Source organism: Neovison vison, chromosome 3 (genome assembly GCF_020171115.1).
Source record: "Neovison vison isolate M4711 chromosome 3, ASM_NN_V1, whole genome shotgun sequence".
NCBI lineage: Eukaryota > Metazoa > Chordata > Mammalia > Carnivora > Mustelidae > Neogale > Neogale vison.
This window is the reverse complement of record NC_058093.1, coordinates 212,414,999-212,441,681: the sequence shown is the minus strand read 5'-3', so window position 1 is coordinate 212,441,681 and position 26,683 is coordinate 212,414,999. Positions and strand designations below refer to the sequence as shown.

At 42.8% G+C, this 26,683-nt stretch overlaps 1 protein-coding gene across 3 annotated transcripts in view; it reads right to left on the bottom strand.

The window, feature by feature from the left end:
* Window positions 1-26,683, bottom strand: part of CLTCL1 (clathrin heavy chain like 1) — a 97,188-nt gene that overhangs the window by 39,863 nt on the left and 30,642 nt on the right. For 2 of the 3 annotated variants that reach the window (XM_044243729.1, XM_044243730.1), the window contains exons 4-17: window positions 21,117-21,278; window positions 18,189-18,302; window positions 15,142-15,315; window positions 14,241-14,438; window positions 12,854-13,054; window positions 12,605-12,757; window positions 11,654-11,776; window positions 9,739-9,876; window positions 6,211-6,375; window positions 5,443-5,623; window positions 3,941-4,104; window positions 2,711-2,836; window positions 2,068-2,210; window positions 1,459-1,693 (exon numbers count right to left, since the gene is read on the bottom strand). In XM_044243729.1, coding sequence (XP_044099664.1) covers window positions 1,459-1,693; window positions 2,068-2,210; window positions 2,711-2,836; window positions 3,941-4,104; window positions 5,443-5,623; window positions 6,211-6,375; window positions 9,739-9,876; window positions 11,654-11,776; window positions 12,605-12,757; window positions 12,854-13,054; window positions 14,241-14,438; window positions 15,142-15,315; window positions 18,189-18,302; window positions 21,117-21,278 — 2,277 coding nt within the window. Of the gene's footprint in view, window positions 1-1,458; window positions 1,694-2,067; window positions 2,211-2,710; window positions 2,837-3,940; window positions 4,105-5,442; window positions 5,624-6,210; window positions 6,376-9,738; window positions 9,877-11,653; window positions 11,777-12,604; window positions 12,758-12,853; window positions 13,055-14,240; window positions 14,439-15,141; window positions 15,316-18,188; window positions 18,303-20,013; window positions 20,040-21,116; window positions 21,279-26,683 lie in introns of those variants that run through there. The other variant, XM_044243731.1, reaches the window with a different exon arrangement.

Sequence of the window (26,683 nt, the reverse complement as noted above, 5' to 3'; positions counted from 1 at the left end):
AGCACTTTTTTTTTCTCATCTCAATATTGCTTCATTAAAAGGGAATGTCAATCATACATCACCCGGTAGGACAGATGGGTGCAAAGATCCCTAATTGGTCACTGAACTGAGTTTTGATAAAAAAGTAAGTTCAGCCAAAAGGTGGCTTATGGTATGAAACTAACTTAAGTCCCAACTTCACAAAAACTGGCTCCCTAGAGACTGCAAGGCAAGGTGCTTATGTAGACCAGGCTTGTCACATGCATGGTCAGTGTACAAAGCTAAAGTAGGATGAGAAACTGGTGCCCGGCTCTTAAGCTTTGGCTCTGTATGTTTGATACCCTAAGAGATTCTTCCCTGGCTGCTGAGTTTCTACCATATTGTCAAACACTCTGAGGCACCCAGGGCAAACAGACCAATTGCCTACAGTCAAACATCAGGTGCACCCACATGAGATTTCTGAAGTTTTAAGTCATAAGATTAAGTTTCAAACTATTTGATACTTAAGTAATAAAACATGTAGATCCAAGCCAGGGCAGCAGTAAGCAGACCTAGGGTGGATGTCCCAAGAAGGGGCCTTCAGCAACAGTGGTTGGCAACAGCTGGCATATGGCACGTGTAAGAAGCTGCCCTCGGGAGACACCTGGGTGGCTCAGTTGGTTAAGCTGCTGCCTTCAGCTCAGGTCATGATCCCAGGGTCCTGGGATCGAGTCCTGCATTGGGATCCTTGCTCGGCAGGGAGCCTGCTTCTCTCTCTGCCTCTGCTTGCCACTCTTGCCTGCTTGTGCACGTGCACACTCTCTCTCTTGCTCTCTCTAACAAATAAATAAAATCTTTAAAAAAAAAAAAAAAAGAAGAAAAGCAGGAAGTGTGGGGCACCTGGGGGACTCAGTGGGTTAAAGCCTCTGCCTTCAGCTCAGGTCATGATCCTGGGGTCCTGGGATCCAGCCCCGCATCTGGCTCTCTGCTCAGCGGGGAGGCTGCTTCCCCCCCTCTCTCTTTGCCTGCCTCTCTGCCTACTTGTGATCTCTGTCTGTCAAATAAATAAATAAATAATCTTAAAAAAAAAAAAAGAGCAGAAAGTGCAAGCACACACAGGACATAAGTATCCAGGGTAGAGAGGCAAGAGGGGAGGCAGTCAGGCTGGTGAGGCAGGGTTGTGGTTCACAGAAAACCTCCTGAGTCAGGCCAAGGAGTTCAATTTTGCTCTCAGGACCCAAAGTAACACTGAAGACTGTAGGCAGAAGGCTGAAAGATCAGACTTGGGCCAGCCAGGCTTACAGGTACAATATATACCAACAGGGCATAAGCAGATAGGAAACAAGGAGTCTGAATCAAGAGGAAACCAAGTTGGTGATAATGTAACCACATGATCTGCAATTGTGGGGCTCAGAGGAAGCCCTCCTCAGCCCCCACTGAGGAAGCCCTGCCCCAGGAAGCCAGAGCAATAGCTGGCAGCTTAGTGTATTTGCTGCTCACCTTGATGAGCTCAAGGTCACACTGCCCCCGCTCATAGGCAACACAGGCCAGATGTGGGTCCCGCTTCTCACAGTAGCGGCCCACCACACGGCTGTCGTAGTAAGTGTTCTCTCTCAGGAAGCGCTCGGGACTATTGTTGCTGTCGATGTAGATCTTGGCAAGTGCATTGTGAGTGGCAGGCTCTTCACAGCCTTCGTGACTCCGGGACTCCAGCCAGGGAAGCAGCAGCTTTAGCCTTTGAAAGAAGGAAGAGCACCGTAAAAGTCTCAAAACTAACAACCGAAACCTCCAGGGCAGACCCTGAACTTTGAAGCTTGCTTCTAGAAACAAAAATCTCACTCCGTTAACCTCAAATTGTTTTAGAGACCAAAACAGACTTGAGTTCCAAACTGATTTCAATTGCTAAGTTTTTCCCAAAGATCTGTACTACCAATAGCAAACAACTCACTATTAGATCTAAGATTTGTTGCATTAAAGACCAGCTACAGAGACAGGTGGTCCTGGGGCCTAGAGGCTGACTGAAAAGGGACTTTGGAGAATTAGTCATAGTCCTAACCACAAACACTAGAACCCGGGGGCAAGAGAAGATACCAAGCTAGGACCCCTTACCTGTTTCTTTTTTCTACTTCAGCCACCAGCTCATCAGTAGAGAACTGTCCTCTCACCACCATGATTAAGTTTTTAATTACTTCCTCAGAACAATCCACATCAAGCAGCCCTCCAACCACAGCAGGGATCCGGCTAGGGTTGACCTAGAATGGTCAAGGTGGTGACTTCAGTGCTGCAGGCACAGGTCACTGCTACAAGTCCCCCAAGGCCTGGACAGTATGGCTGTCTGAAAGGGCTCCTGTGGTGGACAGAATGCATATTTGAAGCTCCAACCCCTAATGTGACTGTATTTGAAGATGTGCCTTGAAGGACATAATTATGGTTCCTTGAGGGCATAAGGATGGGGCCCTAATCAGAGAAAAAGCCATATAAAGGCACAGTGAGACGATGCCATCTGTAAGCTAAGGAGAGTGGCCTCAGAAAGAACCAACCCAAGGTGGTGGGGTCAGTGCCTTGATCTTGGACTTTCAGGCTCTAGAAAATGTCAACTGCTTAAGTCACACAGCCTATGGTATTCCGCTATGGCAGCCCAAGCTAGGATCAGAGGTAATCTCTCATGTGTAAGCTATTACCACCAACCAAGGCACAAAAGCAGCTGGGTGTCACCTGGGAGTGATGGTCCCAGTGATGCTCCCAGTAGTACCTTCTGAACGTAGATCTCAATGTACTTCTGCAGGTTGTTGCGGTACAAGTATAGGACAAGGTCATGGACAAAGTCAAACCGATCACACACGATGATGAGGGGAAGCTGGTCTGTGAGCTTGGCCTCCTGTGTATTGGGAAAGCACAGAAACAATGCAGGCAGTGAAGACCCCAAAGAGCCAGACCACAGGGACCATGAATCAACACAGAGATGGCACTGCTTCTGTAGCAGAGTGGCTCCAAGGAGACTCAGGATGAAACTGTTCTAGATATGCTGTTGTTTAAGGCATTTGCTTTCGGAGATATAGTGTTTGCCTTGGGAAAGATAATACTACTTGGTTAAAGAAGAAAAGAACTCCGCTAAATCTGGCAATAACACTGCAAATTGGTCTAAAAGCAAGTATCTCCTGGGTTAAGACAAGCAGATCATTATGTATAAATCTGACTGAGACCCAGCAGCAGAGAGATAGACTACTTTCAAGAACACCTGCCAATAAGGGTTGCCTTTCCGGACATGCAACCATACTCCATGGAACATCAGCCATCAGTGCAGGGGGCTTCCCCCAACTCTGCAGTCCACCACAATAATGTCTTCCCCACCCCTCATTTGGACATACCTACACGACACTTCTCAGGTGTCCTTGCACCCTTGTAGTTCTGGGTGTGGCCATGTGACCTAGTCTCCTCTAATGGAATGAGAATCAAAATGCTGCATGAGACCTGCAACTTCACCCACAAAAACCATTGGAGCTGGCTCCTCCTCTCTTTCCTTCTTCCAGTTGACCAGGAAGGCAACATTCAAGGTGGTATGCTGAAGATGGCAAAGCAGCCACAGCCTGGTCCTCGAAAGATGGTTGGAAAGGCTACCCCACTTAGCTCCACATCCACCCCTGTCTGTGTATGAGGAAGAAAGACACTTGCTTTTTCACCCCTAGCACTGAGTAGCTTATTTGCTCCATAGACTTTCCCAGACTAATTAACAGAGGAACAGTTGGGATGTTGCTGAAACATAATGCAGAAATAAACTAACTCCCTCTACTCACACATCAGATAATTAAGAATCCAGTCTCAAGGCTTATAAAATGAGCAGTGGCCTCCTCCAAGAACTTTAGGCCACAAGGTAGAGCTCTGCACTAAGGACCCAGGGGACATTGATGGAGGAAAAAGCCAGCTTTCTAACTCTGCCTGATGGTTTGCTCAAGGAAAGAGGTGATAACCTGGTCACACTTACCTTCAGGAAGTTCTTCACCCGCTCTGGGTTGTAGCAATTACTCTCCCGGCATATCCTCTCCACCTCCTTGATCTGCCCCGTCTTACAGGCAGCCTGAATATATTTCAAGTGCACATCTGGATCTTGGCTGAAGTTTACAATTGAGCCCAGGAAGTAGAAGAGGCCTACAAAGAGAGACTGTTCCATCTTATGCCCTCATACTATCTACCTGCCTTTTCCACAGTCGTACTCCACCTGCCCTTGATGGCCCAGCCCACAACAACAATGCTCCACTCTCCCAGATCACACAGCCCACTCACAACTTACAAAATCTATGTGAAGTTCTTCTGCTTTGGCATCTCCCTCAAGGGGCTAGTCAGATTTCCATGAAACTTGGGAGGTACACCTGAGATGTTCTGATGTGAAATACCTCATGTGTGTGTATGTGGAATCCTTCTGGGGACCCAGGCACATCCTACGGTCATCTTCAAGAATAATTCAAACTGAGGTAGCCTAAGAGGGCTGTGTGGCTGCTACTCTAAAAAGACAAACCAGGAAGAGGAAAGCAGAGGCTTTCACTGGGAGCCTCCAGAGTCTGTTCTGTGACACTGAGCTGTTGGCACACATGGAGCCACTGTGGACGGGGGTGCAAGGTGAGTCACAGAGCACTGTTACTCCTCAGAGGCTGACTACCTCCTGACTCTCACAGGAGCCAGCCAGGAGGTACTGGTGACAAGACCAGGACAGGATACTCAGAGAAAACCACCTTCCCTGAGGAGGTCTTCGGCTGTAACCTGGAGGAAGGAACCAGAACCCTGAAGGCAGACAGCTCCCACCAACCCTACTCTACTGCCATCTCCCCACCCATGTAACCTAATTGCTGCTGCAGCCTTTCCTGCAATGGTGTCTTTTGACAAGAGGGGCAGCTCCCTAAAGGGAGGTCTTGCCTTCACTCCTCCAACATTCTAGGCCAAGAACAGTGGCTTAACACCTTGCTGGACAAATGCTCAGTTTCTATGCCTGCCTCAGCCTGTCCCCAGCAGACACTCACCTGGGAAAGCCATCCCCCAACCAGCACATTCTTGGTGTGATGCCCACAACAGGGCAGAGGAAGCCAACCATAGTCAAGCCTGCCAGCACAAAAACTACACAGGGCTGAGCCTCCATGGGGCTCTTACTCAGAGGAAGCCAAAGGGGCTGCCCCCTCAGAGCCATGTACTCCAGCTCTAGTGGCCAAAGTTTTCTGCTGAACATTCAGCAGAGTGTGTGACACAAAGATGCTCAGTTCCATAGAGGCTCCAGGGACACAAGGGGGATTCTAAGCGTCCCCACCCCAACACCAACCAATTGCTTCATTTGCAAATGCCAAAAAAGCGACCTACGCTGGGTAACACACACCAGACAGCAGAAATCTTCTGCCACTGACCAACACATCGGCCTGGCCTGAAGGAAGACTCAGGTTGGGCAGGCAGACACCAACACCTGATGAGGAGATGCAGGTGGCTAGAGGCTGTGGAATTTACCTTCGTAACTCTTGAAGGATTCAAAGAGCTCCACCAGGGACTGTGTGCCCAGCTGCTCGTGGTACTTGGAGGCCACCTGCACACACAGCTGAAGGTTCTGTCTGATGCTGGCAGACAGCAGAGCATGAAGACACGCCAAAGAATCCTCCACTGACAAGGAGCCAAAGAAGCTGACGAGCCACTGGGAAGCAAGGAAGAGTTTGTCCACAGCTAAGTACCATCCTCGATGTTGCCAACCCTGGCAACATCACTGGATCAGTTTTTCCCACTGAGTGTGAAAAATATAAAGAATCTTCACTTAAAAGGACTGAAAAGCAACTATCCCTTGTGGCAAAAAGTGGAAGCCAGGAGTTAACTTCAGATGAGACACTAACCTCAACTATTCATCAAGCTGTCCAGAACCTGCAACGCCCCACAAATGATACAAAAACCTATTATGTAAATGGAATGCAATACCAATTAGCTTCTGCTAATGTTTTTACACAACCCTGCTAGAGCTGTCAATGTTAATAGGTTCTCTCTTTTGGGTTAAGTCAGAGGTAGACTATGGGAAGAAAGAGGTAATGAGAACCGATTTGCGTGCGTGAGCAAGGGGAATTAGTGTGTTGGCTGAATGAGAATTGTGTATAGCAGTGACAAGGCTCACGCACAAGGAAGACACATGCCACACTCCCACAACCACAGACATAGGGAAATTTTGGGAGCATGTGACCCTAATGACAGGTGGGTGTCATCCACAACAGAAGTGCCCCAATGGCGCACCAATACCTCGGGATTGAGGAGGTGAGTGTGGACCACAGCCCTCTTGATGTCGTAGAGGTCTGTGTAGTGCTCCAGTGCACGCTGCAGGAGGCCCGCCTTCTCACAGAGCTGGGCAATGTGGGCCCGATCATAATGAGTAAACATCTGATTTCCAAGAATGGCATCTGCAACCTATGAAATGGAGAGGTCAGGAAGAAAGCCTGAATTGTGGCAATAATTTTTTAACAGTAGCTGCTCAAACCATGTCTCCCAGGGCACAGCTCCAGAAAGCAATCATAGGAGAGAGAGGCTATACCAGGTCCAGGTTCTTTCCCACCTCCAAGCAGAGCCCTAGCCAACCTTGCAAGTGACCTGAGGCTCTTTGAACTAGGCGCTGATCTCCTAGGGTGCAGGGCCAGGTGTGTATAAAAGGCCGAGGCTCTGCCCTAAAGCATATTACTGGGATCAGGCAAGGCTACTGTTCTGGCTTTTCAGCCATCATATTTGTACAGTTTTCTATGGCAAGTCAAGGTCAATATGAGAGCGTGAGTCTTTAATGAGCTCAGTCCTTGGACTAGCAACAGTTACAATTAGACCTGGAAGTAACAAATCCTACTGGTATTCATTAAACTTCTCAATTTGGTTGAAGGCAGAATTGGAGAGGGAAGGGATGTGTGTGTGTGTGTGTGCACGCGCACGTGCAGGGAGTTACGTTTGATAAACAACTAACAGTCCTGGAAAGAATTTTGATGAAGCTTAATTCCATCTTTAAATAAGCAACCTCTGGGGCACCTGGGTGGCTCAGTGGGTTAAAGCCTCTGCCTTCGGCTCAGGTCATGATCCCAGGGTTCTGGGATCGAGCCCCGCATCGGGCTCTCTGCTCAGTGGGGAGCCTGCTTCCTCCTCTCTCTCTGCCTGCCTCTCTGCCTACTTGTGAGCTCTCTCTCTGTCAAATAAATAAAATCTTTAAAAAAAAATAAGCAACCTCTGGACTGAGAATGAGTGAGTCAATGATCAACCTCTCTGCCTTGTTAAGTGATCTGACCCTCAGTATCTAACTACAAGTGAGTCTTGATGAGACATGCTCCTGGGTGTTACGCAGCACACTCTTTCCTGTTCCTTCCTGGATATGGAGTACCAACCATACAGTGACCACAGACCTAGTTAACATCATGCTGCTCCAGGGTAATGCACACTCTGGGCTCCCTAACAATCCCAACCAAGTGCTGAGAGCACAGTTTTGTAATATCTGGAACTTATGTGATGCTCCCCACCCTTTTTCTTCAGACCTATCCTTACTATCTTCTTTAGAAAAAAAAAGTTTCCTCCTTATTATAGCAATAGTGTCATTTAAAGAACTCAGAAAATATAAGATGAGCCAAGAAGGATAGCATCCAGCCTCTGACATCCAGAGAAGACTGTCCCAATGTTCTGGGTGTTGTATCCAGCTGTGCACCCATCCAGGCTGCCCCTGTTTCGGACTTGGGCTCTTCTTAGGGTCTATCTGCTCAATTACTGAGTCGTGTCTAGTTTCTGCTTCAAAGCTCATTTAATAAAAGCTGTCATACATGATCACCAACTCACAGGAGTTCAACAGAACACCAAACACCAAATTAATAGCACTTTTGTTTCCTAGAGGTGAGACATGACCCACACAAGAGCAGCTAACTTGTGGATTGGAATAACCTGAAATCACAGAACAGTATAATTAACACAGTGTTTCCTCCACAACAACAATACATGACTATAAAGAAAAAAAAACTAGAAGATAAATAAGTAAAGAACGAAGTGAACTACGATCCTGTCCACTCAACCATCAAGCTAAAAGCTTGATGTAAATCTCTCCAAACTCCTTTCATACATATGTTATGCAAAATTAATTTAAAAAAGCATATACATGTGATTTAACATCCCCCCAACTTTCAGTTCAAGAAATGCCCCACCACAATGAGCTACCGCTTCACACCCATTTAGGATAGCTATTATTTTTTTTAATTTTTATTTATTTTTATTTTTTAAGATTTTATTTATTTATTTGACAGAGATCACAAGTAGGCAGAGAGGCAGGCAGAGAGAGAAGAGGAAGCAGGCTCCCCACTGAGCAGAGAGCCTGATGCAGGGCTCGATCCCAGTACCTCGAGATCATGACCCAAGCTGAAGGCAGAGGCTTTAACCCACTGTGCCACCCAGGCACCCCTATTTTTTTAAAAACACACCCAGAAAATAACAAGCACTGGCAAACATATGAAGAAATTAGAACCCTCATATATTGTGGCAGGAACAGAAAATGGTGTAACTGCTTGGCATACAGTTTGGTGGCACCTCAACAAGTGACATGCAGAATTACCACACGATCCGGCAAGTCTCCTTCTGATGTGTGCCCAAGAGAGTTGAAAACAGGAACTGAAACTTATACCTGCACACCAATATCTACAGCAGCACTATTTGCAATAGCTATAAGGTGAGAGCAACCCAATGTCCATCAACAAATAGACGGAAAAACAAAATGTGGTATACACATACAATGGAATATTATTCAGACATAAAAAGGAATGAATTCATGCTACCACACAGATGAATCCTGAAAATAATGTAAAATAAACAAGCGAAACTAAAGGACAAATATCATATGAATCTACTTACATGAAGTATCTAGAACAAGTAAATTCACTGAAAAGGTAAGTAGAATACGGTGTTACCATGGGCTGGGGGAGGGAAAGGGGAGTTAATGGATATGGATTTTCTATTTGTGATAATGATAAAAGTTCTGGAAATATATAGTGGTTAACAGTTGCACAACAGTGTGAATGTACTTAATGCCACTTAAATGTGCACTTAAAAATCGTTCAAATAGGGTCACCTGGGTGGCTCAGTTGTTAAGCATTTGCCTTCAGCTCAGATCATGATCCCAGGGTCCTGGGATCGAGCATGGAGCCCTGCATCGGGCTTGGCGGGAAGCCTGCTTCCCCCTCTCCCCTTCCCCCTGCTTGTGTTCCCTCTCTTGCTGTGTCTCTATCTGTCAAATAAATAAATAAAATATTTTTAAAAAATGGTTCAAATAGTAAATTCTGTTATGGATACTTTACCACAGTGAAAAAAAGAAAAGAAAAAAAGAAAAGAAAATATTTTGTTCTTGTAATTGTTTCTCTGAAAGTTGTCATTGTTTCTATGAAAGTTTTGTCCCACGGATTCTGGAAATCTCTTGTAGGAAGGTCCTAGAGAATGTCCACTGAGGCATTAGCACATCCCAGCCCAAAGGCACTGTGTTTAGGTGTGCAAGTACAACACAGAAATGAAACAGGTGGGCGCCTGGGTGGCTCAGTGGGTTAAGCCGTGCCTTCAGCTCAGGTCATGATCCCAGGGTCCTGGGATCGAGTCCTGCATCGGGCTCTCTGCTCAGCAGGGAGCCTGCTTCCCTCTCTCTCTCTGCCTGCCTCTCTGTCTACTTGTGATCTCTCCCTGTCAAATAAATAAATAAAATCTTTAAAAAAAAAAAAAAGAAAGAAATGAAACAGGTCCTTTGTCCCTTGGTTTCAATGTAGATATGGCACTTGCCTGGGGTGCATGAATCAGATTCATCTCCAACAGGCGAGTCTGGAGATGCCCCTCAGCTGGGCGATTATTCTTCAAGGCATCCAACAAGAAGGAAGTACACTGCTGAATTAAACTGTTTTCCATGAAAACATCTACAATCTGAAACAGATAGCAAACCACATTTTTACCCAAAGGAAATGGGTTTTATTTTCCTATTCAAATAATTCCTGAAATTGAATCTCATTTAGAAATTCAACAATTAGGGGTGCCTGGGTGGCTCAGTGGGTTAAGCCGCTGCCTTCAGCTCAGGTCATGATCTCAGGGTCCTGGGATCGAGGCCCACATCGGGCTTTCTGCTCAGCAGGGAGCCTGCTTCCACCTCTCTCTCTGCCTGCCTCTCTGCCTACTTGTAATCTCTCTCTCTGTCAAATAAATAAATAAAATCTTTAAAAAAAAAAAAAAAGAAATTCAACAATTAGTTCCTTCCTTTGCCTTTTTAAAAGTTTTTATTTATTTCTTTTAGTAATCTCTACATCCAACATGGGGCTCAAACTCAACCCTGAGATTAAGGGTCTTCTGAATAAGCTAGCAAGGCGTCCCTGCATTTTCTTGTATTACAAAATTCAAGTAATTCATGGCCTTAATTTTTAGGAAATTTTGTGAAATTATATCACCCATGTCATATTCACCAACAAGGTATTTTACTCAAGTATATGAAAGGAAGTACTTTTATCAGTGTGAATCCCCCAAATTCTCCATTACTTAATCCATTACTTAATCAAATTCTAGAGGCAGTCAACACCTGCTATCTAGCCCTTACACTCTAATTATTCAGGCAAGTTAGGAAAACGCAAACATTGACTTAGATACCAATCATCAGAGTTAAATAGATATCAAAGAACAAGCCTTAATATGAAATGAAATGTAGATAATGAACTTACTGATTATGTAATTGTTTCCATGTTTAAGTACAAGAAAAAAGTTTGTATTAAAAATACTCTAAAGGGCACCTGAGTGGCTCAGTTGGTTAAGTGTCCTTTAGCTCGGGACATGATCCCAAGGTCCTGGGTTAGAGAATTCCATCAAGCTCTCTGCTCAGTGGTGAGTCTGCTTCTCCCTCCCTCTGCCAGCTGCTCCCTCTGCTTGTGCTTGCTCTTTCCCTCTCTCTCACTCTCTTTCAAATAAATTAAAAAAAAATACCTCAGAACTATGAAATACAATCCAGATGTAATCTGGAGTTTTCTTTTCCCTTGAGATCTATATAAATTTGGCTCAAACCCCTTAATCATGATCTCAAAATCCTGAAAATTCCACGATGTATAAACCCAGTATAACTATACTTATAATTATATTTATACAGGTTGCTGGTTTTGCCTTGCTTCAAACTTTGTTACATATCTCTGCATTACCCAGAGCCCTTTACACACAGCTTACTGAAGGCAACTAGACATGTGTTTATATCTAAACACTAACTACATTATGCTAAAATAATAGTCTCACATTCACTTAACTCCAGGTTAGCCAGACACCCACAAGATGAAAGTCTGCAGACTCAACAGCACTCACCATAACCAGGTACGCAGGCAGAATTCAGGTGGCCTCAGTCAGCAGAGGATAACGAGGTGGGGCTCGGGTGGGGCTACTGCTGTCAAGTAACATCCTCACTCCCCACCCCCAACCACCACACAAAGAAATGAGATTCTCACAACTGGACACCTAAATCCTCTAAAACACTTCAAAACAAAAGTAAATGACAGGCATTCAAACAATAAAAGACTTGAAGACAAGCTTCCCTGGTACATCAGATTTTTAAAACTGGAAGATTAATAGCAGACAAAGAAAAGAATCAAGACACTGGTAAGAGAAAAACAAAAGAGATCTTCTTGACAGTTATACAAGCCACAAAAAGCTGCCTCAAACAACCGCTGATGCTCACCTGGTCAATGTTGGCCAACGGCTCTTCCTCTCGCACTAGCATTTGAGAAAATTGCAGGCCCTGGTCTGGACTGATCCTCATCACACTCCTCAGCAAAAAGATCCAGTCTGGGACATAGCCAACCTAGAGGCAAGGGGATACCCATCAGAAAAATAAACAAAACACTCTGAGTGCTTACAGAAAAAAAAAAAAAGCTCCCATCCTTTGTTTTGAACTTGTGTTTACAAAGAAATGAGAAATGATATTAGCATGTGTACATGCTGTACCTATGCCAAACACAACACCCACTTATGTGATGATGCCATGTATGTGGAGGTACAATCAATCAACTACACAAACTACACAAAGCCTGGACCACAAAGAAGTCACCTTGACAAGTGTGCCAGCTCTGACCAACACCCAGCACACAGGCCAGTTTGCTTCATAGATAAGCTGCAGTGGACCCCCAGTGAAACATGGGTTTAACACACAGTTGGTGCTGAGGGGTATGAGGGAAAAGGGAGAAAAAGAACAAGATAAAATTACAGAAGGGGCACCTGGGCGGCTAAGTAGGTTAAGCGTCTGCCTTCGGTTCAGGTCATGATCCCAGGGTCCCAGGATAGAGCCCCACTTTGGGCTCCCTGCTCAGTGGAGAGTCTGCTTTTCCCTCTGTCTGCCGCTCCTGCTCTGCTCTTTCTCACTCTCTCTCTCTTGTTCTCAAATAAGTAAATAAAACCTTAAAAAATTATCAGAAAACCCCCAACTGGAAGGGAACTGGAAGGACTATAAGCACAAGACAGGAAAACAAAAAACTGAAGAGAATAAAATAGGATCATTATCACTGAGTGACAGATGCTAGCAGCAACACTGACAACTCACACCAGAGCACTGCCACAGAAGGAAGGGTATTTCGTAAACCTAAGAATCAGCAATCACCCACCACAAATTAAGTATCTGTGAAATGCTAATTACCTTTTTGGCATAGAGGACAATTTTTTGGAATTGGCCTGTTTCTGCAAAACACTGGATAACTTTGCTCGGCACATTCGCCCGAAGATACACACTCAGAGCAAGTGTAGGGTCAGCAGTTTTGACCAAATCTCCAAGTTCTTCTGAACACTCCAGCTGTGTTGTGCCAAAGAGACAGGGCAAGATTAGGACCAGAGGAACCTGTGATTTCATTTTCAAATGGTACTGAGGGTTGCGATTTCATGTTTGTACCTTATCTTCTTTCAGCCACTTTTCTAAGAGTTGCTTGCGTCCCTGCTGAAGCACTGGACGGCAAAGTTCTAAGGATTCAAGTTTATTGAGTTGACCCTGATCAAGCAGGATTCCAAAGTACTGGAGCAAAGGAGAGGCCTGTCCAGGCTGGGCAGGAATACTCTGGAACTTTCGAACAGTGTCACTGGTACGTAGGACTCCCTGATGACAAATGGATATGTACATTGTTACGTTATAATCACAAGCTGTCCCTTTACTTAACTGGCCTGTATTTAAAAAAAAAAACTGGACACCTGGGTGACTCAGGCCATTAAGTGTTTGCCTTCAGGTCAGATCATGATCTAGGATTGAGCCCCACATTGGGCTCCCTGCTCACAGTGAACCCATTTCTCTCTCAACTCCCTGCTTGTACTCTCTCTCACTATTTCTCTTTCTCAAATAAATAAAATATCTGCCAATGGAAATTCTACCCTGAATTAACTGTCAGGGACAGAAAGTCCTCTACCAAGGCAATGGCTTCCACCTTCAGCAAAAATCACAAACACAGGGACGCTTGAGCAGCTCAGTCAGCTGAGCATCTGCCTTTGGCTCAGGTCATGATCCCAGGGTCCTGGGATCGAGTCCCACATTGGGCCCCCTGCTCAGTGAGGAGCCTGCTTCTCCCTTGTTTGCTGCTCCCCTTGCTTGTGTGCTCTTTCTCTCATTCTGACAAATAAATAAATAAAATCTTGGGGAAAAAAAAAAAAAGCCCAGAAACACAATGGATGTCAGTCCCACAAGTGACTTCTAACAAGGATGAGAATTAGGCTTCTAAATCAGCCTTGCAGTAGCGAAGTACTACCACCATTACATTCTAATTCAAAATACTCAAAGTCCTGGGTGAAGATTAGAAATGGTTTGCTCATAAGCATCACTTGAAAGACAGAAAAATCCCTTTCAAGGAGAAGCAACTCAAAACCTTTTATCTGCTCAGATGCAGAACTAGGGCCAGGACAATTTATCCTAATGAAATAAATAAAAGAATATGCCCTAGGCAGTACTGTTACACTCTCGATGGGTAAAGAAAGTCAAGAGTAGAATGTGAGTAAATGTGAATAAAATGTGGTACAATCACTTGATGTATAATATAGCTCTGCATTTTCTATGCTAAGAACCTGGGTGTGAAATACATATGCACAGAAATAAGAACTGAAAGAATTTTTTTAAAAAATGTTGCAGCAGGAATATGCTTTTCATTGATTTGTCTCGTTGTCATCAGGCCACTGGTGCAAAATTTTAAAGCTAAAACAACTAAAAAAAAACAGTTAAAAAACTCCAACATCAGTAGTGAATGTTTTTATAATTTATTTTACTCTCAGGCTAGCACACAGCATTCGAGGGCCATTACCTTTGGTGCAGATGCTGCTACTTTGGCGGCTTCAGCATAGCTCCCCTGTGCAAAGAGAGTACTGAATTTTCTCACAAATAACTCCTCCGCCCCAGCCAGGTTGCTACGAATGGCCAAACGCAAACCAAGGTCTGGATTCTGAAGCACATTGGTTGCATAATTCACAATGTTATCTTCCTCAACACAAATGGACAGCACCTGTAAAGAACCAACAAGTGAAACTGGCCTAACCCAGGACATACACTGCCAACATCCCACTCGCACGCACTGCAGTATCAGCAAAGTTCTAAGGCTCAGGCTGGGTTTGTCTAGAACGTTGGCTCCAATAGTGACAAGATGCACAAGAGCCAAACATCTAATGGCAGCAGAAAATACCATGGTAGAGCAACAGCATGGTCAAACGAGAAAAACATCAAGTTGCATGGACATTTACTATTGATGCATCCAAGATGACTCTGCCAAAATGACCTATTTGGGTAGGTGGAAGTGACAGTTTTTCAACTCAATGTTCTTTTTTTTTTTTTTTTTTTTAATAGCACAGATTTCCTTCTTTTAACTGTCTTTTTAACTTTAGTTGAGAAAGGTGATTTAGGTAGAATAGTACCTGCTTTTCAGCCCTCCCCAATTAATATGTGCCTGGCCTGAACATGTTAGTGGTATGTATCAGAACCACTGCTCCACTGGTAGAAGCTTTGTGCAGGGAGCTACTCTTCTCAGAATCAATCCTATGTTAAGAATGGTGCTATCTGAGAGGCAAAGCGATGGTAGGAAGGAAAAGGGAGACACGGGTGTAAGTTGAATAACAGGAGCTAACTATATTTGATCACTTTCCTGAAGGAGAAGGAAAAGTTAAGCTGCAGTCTCCAGTGAATGAGTGAGATGAACCCTCAAAGTTCCATACCTGTCCCTTTTTGTTGACACCGATAATTCCAGAAGTAGGTTCATATGGAGCAGTGACAAAGATCGTGTCAGCACTAATACGGTTCATGTAGATGCACACACCAGACTCCAAGTCATACAGATGAAGATAGCCATACTTTGTGATTAAGTAAATAACACCATGTTTAGCTCCAATCTATAGAAAGACAGAGAACAACAAGTAGAAAAGTAAGGAGAAGCCAAATAGGGCAAAAGGGTTCACAAATGATGAAAGAGGATCTTGAGTTCCTTAGCCCAATAGGTCATTTATCACTGGCAAGAGCAGTGTGCTACTGAGACATGGATCCCAAGTTGATTCTAGTCATGCCCACTTGAGAACTAGTTTTAAAGCTAATACTTTCCCTGACTCCTCTCAAATAAAGGTCCAATAAGTCAGGCTATTCCATTTGTCTTTCAGATCTAACTATCCTCTCCCTGACTTTCTTACCAAATCCCTTCAGAAAAAGCTGTGAGTTCATAAAATAAGGAGAAAGTTCTGGATAAACTTAAAAAAATTATAAAACCTACAGCACTTTATTTTTTAACAAGTTTATTTATTTACATCATCTCACCACCTCAAGTGAGGCTTGAACTCATGACCCCAAGATCAAGAGTCACATACTCCTCCAACTTAACCAGGCATCCCAAACCTATAGTAATTTTGAAAGTATGGTACAGGGCGCCTGGGTGGTTCAGTGGGTTAAGCTGCTGCCTTCAGCTAGGGTCATGATCTCAGGGTCCTGGGATCGAGTCCCGCATCGGGCTCTCCGCTCAGCGGGGGGCCTGCTTCCCTTCCTCTCTCTCTGCCTGCTTTTCTGCCTACTTGTGATCTCTCTCTGTCAAATGAATAAATAAAATCTTAAAAAAAAAAAAGTATGGTACAAAAAACAGTACCAGAATAGGAAGAAACAAAAACAAACAAAACTTAACTGAGAACCCTGAAATAGAATCAAACATATATAAGAATTTAACATGAATGAGTAGTATTTCATAATAGTAGAAAACAGACTTTAACCAGTATACAATGCTGATATAACCAGCTGGCTATATGGGGATGGGAGATGAGTGTAATGGCTATATGGGGATGGGAGATGGTTCTCTGGGCACCTGGGTGGCTCAGTCATTAAGCGTCTGCTTTCCGCACAGATCATGATCTCAGGACCCTCCCTGCTCAGCAGGGACACCTGCTTCTCCCTCTCTCTCTGCATACTGCTCCCCCTGCTGTGCTCACTCTCTGACAAATAAATAAATCAAATCTTAAAAAAAAAAAGAACTGGCTCTTCATCTTATTTTTTAGATCAAAATAAATTCCAGGTGGGTCAAAGATTTTTACATAAAAAGTAAATAAAACTAAGAAAGTAAAAGAAGCAAATATGGGTGAATATTTTCATCACTTTGGCGTGTAGAATTCTTTTCAAAACATGATACCCAAGCCACACAAAAATGCAAATCTTCCACAAGCTGGAACACACCACAAATAAACTTTTGCTATGACTAGAGAGAAATATTTATTTGAAACACACCAGGCACTTAGTATCCGAAACTACACAGAGTTCTTACAAGATAAAGACCCCAAGAGAAAAAGTGCCAAGATCAAGAAGAGACAATTAACAAGATGCGTACGAGTGGTAAACCCACCCCATCTTGACAACAATCACAGGGAAGGCATGAACATCACTAGACATTGTCCAGCATGGTCGTGCACACATCCCTAACCTGGTAGTTTCATCTGTAGTTTATCCTTGGACTGAGCATTGGATTAACAATACTCCTAGAAGTGTTTACTGTAAACATAAATACCCAATGGGGGACAGTCTAAATGAGTTAGAGATATCCACAGAACAGAAAATACAGACATTAAAATATTATATATATTTAGTTGGTGTGGGATGGTCTATGACACAGAGAAGGTCATAAAGCTGAAGGCCAGTGCCAAGCCATTTTTCATAAGACTCTATTTGTAGGGACATGTCGGTGGCTCAGTTGGTTAAGAGTCTGCTTTTGGCTCAGATCATGGGTCCAGGGTCCGGGGATTGAGTCCAACATCAGGCTCCTGCTTAGAAGGAAGCCTGTTTCTCCCTCTGCCAGCTGTTTCCCCTGCTTTTTCTCTCTCTCTCTGACAAATAAATAAAATCTTTAAAAAAAAAAAAAAAGACTCTATTTGTATATCTTCACAAATACATGCATATGAAAAAATTTCCAAAGGGGCAGTCAAAGTTAGCAGTGGGGTAGGATTTCAGTTGCTATTTAATTCTATTGTTATGTTTATTGATATTGTTGGAAATTTATGGACAATATATGTTTCTCTAAAAAAGAAAAAAGGTCAAATTCTCTTTGTGGGGAAAAAATGTATTTGATTACATATCTGTTTCCAGAAATCAAGCTTAAAAAATTATCATTTAAAAAAATTTTAAAAAGAAATCATCATTAAGTATTGTCAAATATGTGAGAACAGAAAAAAAGCCAACAGCTAAACCATCCTACAATTATGGTACGTGCCTAAAAATAAATGTTTACTTCTCAAAATATTAACAAAGAATGTCATACCAAATACCTATGAAGTACTGGGCAAAAAAATAAAAAGGGAGAGTAGATTGTATGATCTTACATATATAAATACGATCCAAATTTTGTTGAGAAAGTGTATCTAACTTTTTAAATATGACAAATAGTGAGATCTCTGATCATTCATCCAGTGGTAAACATCCAATTGGTTCAGCTATAAAGATTGTTTTCCTCTTTATATTTCTGTATTACAGAGAACATCTAATCTTTGTAATAAAAAGGAAAAGGCCTGGGACTTTGGTATGTGAGTTGGACAAAGTCCCTGTTTGCAGAAAAAGAGTGCTCCTTTCCAGAGAATGTTAACACAGCATGAGCTAGAACATGGGCATTAACATTATCCTCTTCATGTTCTAATATATCTATTCAGGCATCTTCTGAAGCACAGGAACCTGCTACCTGCTGCTCCCCACCACCCCCACAGATCCATATTTGTTCTAACTCATGTAGTGGGCAGCACATTCATACCTGCATAGCCACTGGGAAATCAGTCTGAGCCTCTGGAGGGAAAAACACATCCACAGCTTTCTTTACGAAAGGCTGGTTTCCTGCTGCAGGCTGTCCGACTTCAATTATGTGCAACTAGAGAAGAAATTTAAGTCAATCCAAGTAAACATATTGGTGGCAGACTGATGCTAAACCAATGCCCACTGGTAAGCAGAGCCACAGCACACACTTTTTAGGGCTAATGATAAAACTTACGAAGAAAAAAGACAGTCTCTGGGTTGGAGTGCTCATGCTACTCACAACCTGCTGCCCACCATCAAGGATACAGGAAAAAACAACACTGGAAACCTGAGCAACATTTAGTTCCAGCATGTTGGCCGAATTGCTTCTCCCCTCTCTGGGCTTTAGTGGAGAAGCTCATGAAACAAGGGGCTTTGCTGGACATGGCTCAGACTAAGACAAATCAGTTAGTAGACAAGATCTTGTAACTGAATGCCAAACTCACAAGACAGTCGATTGTGCCAAAGGCCTGAGAGCTTTTCAAGGTTTTTCTTGGGGAGGGGGGTTCATAAGAATCTTTGGAGAATCAGGAAGAATGAGAGTGGATAAGGGGCTCCATCCCTGCTTTTATCAGAAGAGCTTCAAGTTCCTCTCATCTAATGGAAAGGTACCAAAGCTAATACAAGTCTGGAAAAAATCACAAGTAAGGGTGGTCAAAGATACAAAGCGACAAGGGTTGGAGGGGGTGCCCAGCAGAAGAAACTGATGAGTGTAAACTTAGAGAATAGTGTGGATTTGGCCTGGCAGAGAGGAGGGGGAAACACCAAAGAGGCTTGAGGTAAGCAGCGAGACGGGCTAAAAGGAGAGGGCTAATGTAGCAAGTGAGCAGGGGCCACTGCAAGTTAAGATGAAGGGAGACTAAACTCTTAGCATACAGGCACTTAAAAGAAATGGTAGCTTGGGAAAATTCTTTTTGAGGGGTGGGATGGGTCTGAGGACCTAATAAATGACTATTCTCTAACCCAAATATGGGTAACAAGGGCTTCATCTACCATCGAAGTGAGACTTGCTAGAGGATGGACAGTGGTAACAGGAATAGAATAGAGCTCGAGGGCCGTGTTTCTTGCTTGGGAGTTGGGAAGGATGGGGACACTGTCAACAGAAGCAGGGGCATGAGTAAGAAAGCCAGGCTTCTTTGGGAGGTGGCAGGAGAAGGGCACAAATATCGGCAAGAGGTACTTTCCTATAAAAAAGGAACAAGGAAGAAAAAAAAAAAAAGAAAAAAAAACCCAAGGAACTGGAGTCCAGACAAAACTCAGATCCATATGAGAAGACTACTGAGCCATTCCCATAAGTGCAGCTGGGCTGGACTAGAAGGGGTGTACGCAAGGGGGCAAAGGCTGAGAGTTCTCTGAAGGGACCCACACCTGCCACTGCAGTAGGGAAAGTGAGATTCAACCACAAAATGAGGTGGCTCTTGGGATGGCTGCTATGAGGGGGGTCCCCACCATGGAAGACTGTTCCTAGCCGCAGCTTTGTCCTGAGGGGAACTGCCTGCCTCACAACTGAGTCCAGGAGATAAATGGGCACACCTGTCTTACAGGGGGCTTGTTCTGGTGTGTTCTTCTTCACCGGGAGCTTGGCGGGACAAGTTCTGCCTTTGCAAGGGTGCCTGTGGCTGCCTAGCTCTGTCTGTGACAAGGTGGAAAGCCTCAGTATAAGACATTTTTGTCTGACTCCTATTTTTCTACTGGTTCTCAGCTAAGGACGACATGATATATATTACACAGGAGACCAAAGTATCCAATGAAGAATATTTAAGATAATGAAGTTTGGGACCACATACCAATTTAGCAGTCTTCTTTCGAGAACATTTGAGGGCTAGTGACCAACTCAAAATAATGACTTCAGGAAGTATTTCTGACAAGAGTATACTGAGATAAGGACACTGTTTTAAGGCCACTCTCGAGGTGAGTGACGCAACTATGGAACCACGCAACTATGGAACCGCAGGTCTATCCAACATCCTGAATTCTTACACCTCATATCTCTGCCCACAGCAACCCCAGTGAACAGATGCTAGCCATGTGCTTGAGCCTAATAAAACTCAACCTGCTCCCAGAGCATGGCCTCCACTCTGCAGCTCCCACCACCAGGCCAGAAGCACACAGGACCCACGCTTTTCATAAGGATACTGTGCATTGTTTCTTTCACAGCTGTTGCCTCCATGAGCCTGCTGTGTGAGAACAGAAACCACGTGTGCATAGCCCACGCTCAAGAGACTTTTCAAAGAGGACTTTTTTTAGGGCAAAGGGACCGATTAATTGGTAGAGCTGACCTCACATTACTGACTTTACAAAGACTGGCTGTGAAACCATCAATGCGTACAACAGGGAGTTGCTCTAAATACTCTTAAGAACTTTCATATCCATGAAGGACCTGCAGACTGTTCCCCACTCCCAACTATAAACTGTTTTTTTTTTTTCCCCAATTTATTTATTTTCAGAAAAACAGTATTCATTATTTTTTCACCACACCCAGTGCTCCATGCAAGCTGTGCCCTCTATAATACCCACCACCTGGTACCCCAACCTCCCACCCCCCCGCCACTTCAAACCCCTCAGACTGTTTTTCAGAGTCCATAGTCTCTCATGGTTCACCTCCCCTTCCAATTTACCCAAATTCCCTACTCCTCTCTAACGCCCCTTGTCCTCCATGCTATTGGTTATGCTCCACAAATGAGTGAAACCATATGATAATTGACTCTCTCTGCTTGACTGATTTCACTCAGCATAATCTCTTCCAGTCCCGTCCATGTTGCTACAAAAGTTGGATATTCGTCCTTTCTGATGGTTTTGACACGTTGGCTAAACGTTTACACTTGGACAGAGACTCCCAACACTCACTCAGGACACTTTTCTGAGGGTAAAGACAAAGTGGAGAGCTTACCTTGCCCCCTGCGGGACTACGTACAGCAAAGCAGAAAAGGGTGGCAGGCTTGGCATTCCCCTCACTCTTGAACTCTGCAAAAGCAGCAGCATGGCCTTCTATGGGCTGTGAAACCTTCCTATCCACAGAGTAGAGCTGCATTGCCCCAACGACACGGTTTTGCTAAGACAAGACATTTTTCAATGAAAGGGAGAGAAAAGAGAGGATATAAATTGTTAAAACAAATGTTCCTAAAATGAAAGTCTCATATGTTGATAATAGTTTCTCTAATAAAAATCAAGCCTATTAGATATTAAAAACATGATACAACTCTACATTTGATGTGGAAAGATGGCCAAAAACACCAGGGAGAAAATAAGACTACAAAACAGTAAGATAGTGGTCCCAATTTGTTAAACGTAAAATGTGTGTATACACGTATGTATGCATTTATACATGTTTGTGGATGTGTGTAAGTGTACATTCAATGTTTGTACATGTAAATCTATATATATGTACATTCTATGCATACTCATAAATACTCATATAAAGTAAGTCTTGGGAAGAAAAACTAAAATGTTTAAAGAGTAGTTTAATCAGGAGGAGGAGATTATGGGATAATTTTGAAAATTGGGTTTTCTGAAATTTATAAATAGCAAAAACTATATTTAGTAAACTCCAATAAGGCTAATATCTTTTTAAAAAATTAATTAGGCTAATATCTTTTATAAAACTTAGAACTTCTATTTTCTAGAAAAGAATTTCTATATATTTATATCCAGTGTTAAATGCTCAAGAAGCAAAGTAAAGAGATGTAAGTAAATGAGACATGACAGCATCACAGCTCAAGCCCCTAGAATCCAACATTCGAATAGCTATCACAGTCGAATGAGCCCCTCTGCAGTCTGTGCGTAAATTCAGATCCCCAGTGTATCTGCCACCTATCCTCACTCCATAAAAAGGCAAAAAAAGGCTTCAACATTTTTCTTTTTAAAGAACCTTTCCTTTGTACTTTTCTACTGAAGACACTTATGCTGAAGTTCTATGCAAAGTACCATTCATGCTACAACATGATGAACCTTGAAAACAGGCAAAGTGAAAGAAGCCATTCACAAAGACCCCATATGAAACATCCCAAATAGGGAAATCCAGAGAGACAGAGCAGACGAATGGTTGCCAATGGCTGGAAGGAGGGAAGAACAGGGGAGCAACTGGTAAACTAGTGTGTGTGCTCTAGCAGAAGAATGAGCAAAAGAATTCTTAAGTAACAGTAAGGACAGGACAAGACTCACCCTCCCAGGTGAGGATGGGAAAATTGGAGACAATATGGAGACAGTATTTTTGAGGCCCAATGCTAGAAAAGTCTAAAGCCAAGAAGAGGTGGAGCAGAGAGAACCCATGAGATCAAGACTGAGACCTGGACTCCTGCACTGGCTGTCTTCATGGACCCACCCAGAGGCTACACGTGTGGCCCTGAGCCAGTGACCTGCTTGTGAGCCTTAAGTCTCCTGGCTAGTAAAGACCACCTTGCAGGAGTGTTGCGTGTGCTTCGGGAAAGTGCATATTGAGGACTGCAGCTGACAAAGATTCAATGCAAAAATGCTTCCTTTTGCGCCAGGCACCATGCAAGGAGCTAAGGATAAAGAAAGTGAATGTAACACAGACCCTTCCCTTAAGAACACATGATAAGGGTTTCTGGCAAGGAAGCAAGCAACAGCAACACAGGGTGCTAACTGCTATGGCCCAGGATAGAGTGAGATGCTATAACTCCGCTCACTCAGTCTGGTGGGTCAGGAAAGGCTTCCTTGGTGACAAGTAAGCTGGAGTAAGAGGTCACAAAGTGAAAAGCAAAAGCTGTTTCTAACAAAGGGGAAACGTTTGCAAATGCTTAGACAGGAGGTTGCAAACTGCAGCCTGAAGGCCAAAATCTACCCTCCACATTCTCCTTCTGCCTCCTTTTTGTTGAGATGACATTCACTAAATAACCTATAACTACCCATTTTAAAGGATTCAATTCGGTGACATTTAGAACATTCACAATGTTGTGTTCTCTATCACCTCTGTGTAGTTCCAAAACATTTTCATCATCTAAAAAAATCCCTGTACCTATTAAAAGTCCCCATCTCCCTGCTCCCCAACCCCTGGAAACCACCAATTTTTGTCTCTACAGATTTACCTAAAGATTTCATATAAATGGAATCAAAATATGTGCCCTTTTGTGTCTGACTTGTTTCACTCAGTGATTTTTTTCTATGTTTATCTATGTTGTAGCCTGTATCAGTACTTTATTACTTTTTAGGGCTAAGTGATACTCCATTTTACGTATAAATCACATTTTGTTTATCCATTCATCCAGTGGTAAATATTTGGGTTGTCTTCATCTTTTAGCTATTATAAATAATGCTGCTATGAATATTTGTGCACAAGTTTTTGTATGGGAGTGTTTTCCTCATTTTTCTTGGATAGCTATCTAGGAGTGGAATTGCTAGGTCAAATAGGAACTTTATGTTAAATTTTTTGAGGAATCATCAATCTGTTTTCCACTGGAGCTGAACCATTTAACATTCCCACTACTGACATACAAGGATTCCAGTAACTGCATCCTTGCCAAAAAATTACAGCTTAATTTAAAATTGAGCTCGATTTACAGCTCAATTAAAAAATTAGGGGTGCCTGGGTGATTCAGTGGGTTAAAGCCTCTGCCTTCGGCTCAGGTCATGATCTCAGGGTCCTGGGATCAAGCCCTGCATCCGGCTCTCTGCTCAGCGGGGAGCCTGCTTCCCTTCCTCTCTCTGCCTACTTGTGATCTCTGTCAAATAAATAAATAAAATCTTTTAAAAAATTTAAAATTACAACCATCCTAATGGGTGGTACCTCACTGTGGTTTTGATTTGCAATTCCCCAGTTACTAAGGATGTTGAATACCTTTTAATGTGCTTGTTGGCTATTTGTATATCTCTGGACAAATGTCTGTTCAAGTTTTTTGGCCCATTTTCTAACTGAGACATCTTTTTGTTGTTGAGTTATAAGTGTTCTCTAAATATTCTAGATACTAGACTCTTCTCAGATAAATGATGTACAAACACTTCCCTTCTTTAGGCTGTCTTTTCACTTTCTTGACCATGTCTTTTGATTCACTAATGTTTTTAATTTTGATGAAGTCCAATTTACCTATTTTTTCTTTTGTTGCTCATGCTTTGGGTTTTATGTCTAAAACTCCATAGCCAAATATAAAGTCATGAATATTCTTTATGTCATCAGTTTTGCCTCTTCTATTTAGGTATTTGATCCATTTTGAGTTAATTTTTAAAGATTTATTTATTTTGAGAAAGAGAGAGTGAGTATCAACTGGAGGAGGGGCAGAGGGGGAGAGAAAGAGAGAATCTTAAGCAGGATCCAGGCCCAGCTCAACCTCACAACTCTGAGATAATGACCTGAGCCGAAATCAAGAGTTGTACGCTCAACCAACTGAGCTACCCAAGAGCCCTGAGTTAATTTTTATAGATGGTACAAGGTAGGAATCCACTCCATTATTCTGCATTTGAATACCATGGTGTGCCAGCACTACCTGTTGAAGAGAATAGTCTTTTCCCATTGATTGGTCTTACCACCATTGTCAAAAATCAACTGGCCAAGATCAGCTGCGTGGCGCAGCTGGTTAAGTGTTTGACTCTCGGTTTTAGCTCAGGTCGTGATCTCAGGGTCCTGGAACTGAGCCCCACATTGGTGTGGAGTCTGCTTTAGGTTCTCTCTCTCTGTCCCTCTCCCTCATGCTGTCTCTCTCTCTCTCTAAATAAATGAAATTTTTAAAAAAATCAATTGGCCACAGATGTATGCTTTATTCCTGAACTTTCAGTTCTATTCCATTGGTTTACATGTCTATCCTTATGCCCATGAGTTTTTGTTGTTGCTAAATACTTGTGTGATAGTATGATAAAAATAAGAAATGCATATCCAGTCTTTGTTCCTTGTTCCTGGCACAGAACTCCTAAAACCCTTGCAATTTCCTAAGTGATATGAGTGAGAGGTGCATCTTCATGACACAAAAGCTTATGGGGGGGCCTTAGACAGCTCTGGTTTGGAACTTTAAGTCCCACCACATCCCAACCTCTAGGGAAGGGAACAGGGACTGGAGACAGAGTTAATCACCAATGACCAATGAAAATATATATAGGGAAAAAAAAGAAAATATATATAGAAACCCCTGAATTACAGAATTCAGAGAGCTCCTAGCGCCAAGGTGCTGGGAGGGTGGAAGGCCTGTACAGGGCATGGAAGCTCCATGCATACCCCCTTCCTCCATGCCTTGCCTTATGCATCTCTTCCATTTGGCTGTTCCTAAGTTGTATCCTTTTTAATGAACCAGTAACAGTAAGTAAAGTGCCTTCCTGGGTTATAGGAGCCATTCTAGCAAATTATCAAACCAGAGAAGGAGGTCATGGGAACCCCTAATTTATAGCTTGTTGGTCAGAGCTGCTAGGAGCCTGGGACTTGAGACTGGCATCAGGTCATTATCATGAAGGCATGGGGGCAGTCTCGTGGGATTGAACCCTTAACTTGTGGTCTACACTAATTCTTGGACATCCAGTTAGTGTCCACAGAGAATCAGAGAACTGTTTGGTATAGAAAAGCCAACAGCTTTAGTGTCAAAAGTATAGTGAGTAAAAAGCTTTTAGCTTGGATTTTTTTTGTTGGTTTTTCTTTTTGTCAGTAAACCACAAATAAGTAACACTGTGATTTATAAACTTTTCTTTTAAATTATTTTTCAAACATGATGATTTCCTTATAAATGAGCATGATTCTTAAAGGTATTTTTTAAACTACTTTATTGATATATAATTCATTTACCATATAATTCATTTGAAATATACAATCCAATGTTTTTTAGTTTATTCATAGGATTGTACAACCATCACCACAATGTACTTTTTAAAACACTTTCCTCCCTTAAGAGAAACCTCTTTAGCAGCCAATCCCCATTCCCACCTCCCACATTCCATCCCCAGTCAAAGCAACTACTTATCCGTTTTCTATCTCTGTGGAAAACTATTCCAAATGTCTCATAAAAATGGAATCATACAATATGTGGGTTTTTGTGCTGACATGTTTCACTTACTTAATATATCCAAGATTAAGAATGGCCATGGTCTATAGCATGTATCAGTACAGGTGACTCTTGAGCAATACGAAATTTAGGGTCATGGACCCCTGACATGGGCAAATCCATGTATAACTTCTGATTCTCCAAAAACTTAATTACTAATAGCTTACCATTGACCAAAAAGCTTACCAATAACATATAGTCAAATAACATATGTTTTGTATCTTATATGTATTATATACTGCATTCTTAACAATAAAGCTATAGAAAAGGAAATGCTGAGAAAATAGATTTACAGTACTATACTGTATTTACTGAAAAAAATTTGTGTCTACCATGCAGTTCAAACCCACGTTGTTCAAGGGTCAGCTGTACCACTATTTATTGTCAAATAAATATTCCACTGTATGGATATACATTTTATTTATGCATTTATCAGCTGATGGACATTTGGAATGTTTCCTACCTTTTGGCTACAATAAATAAC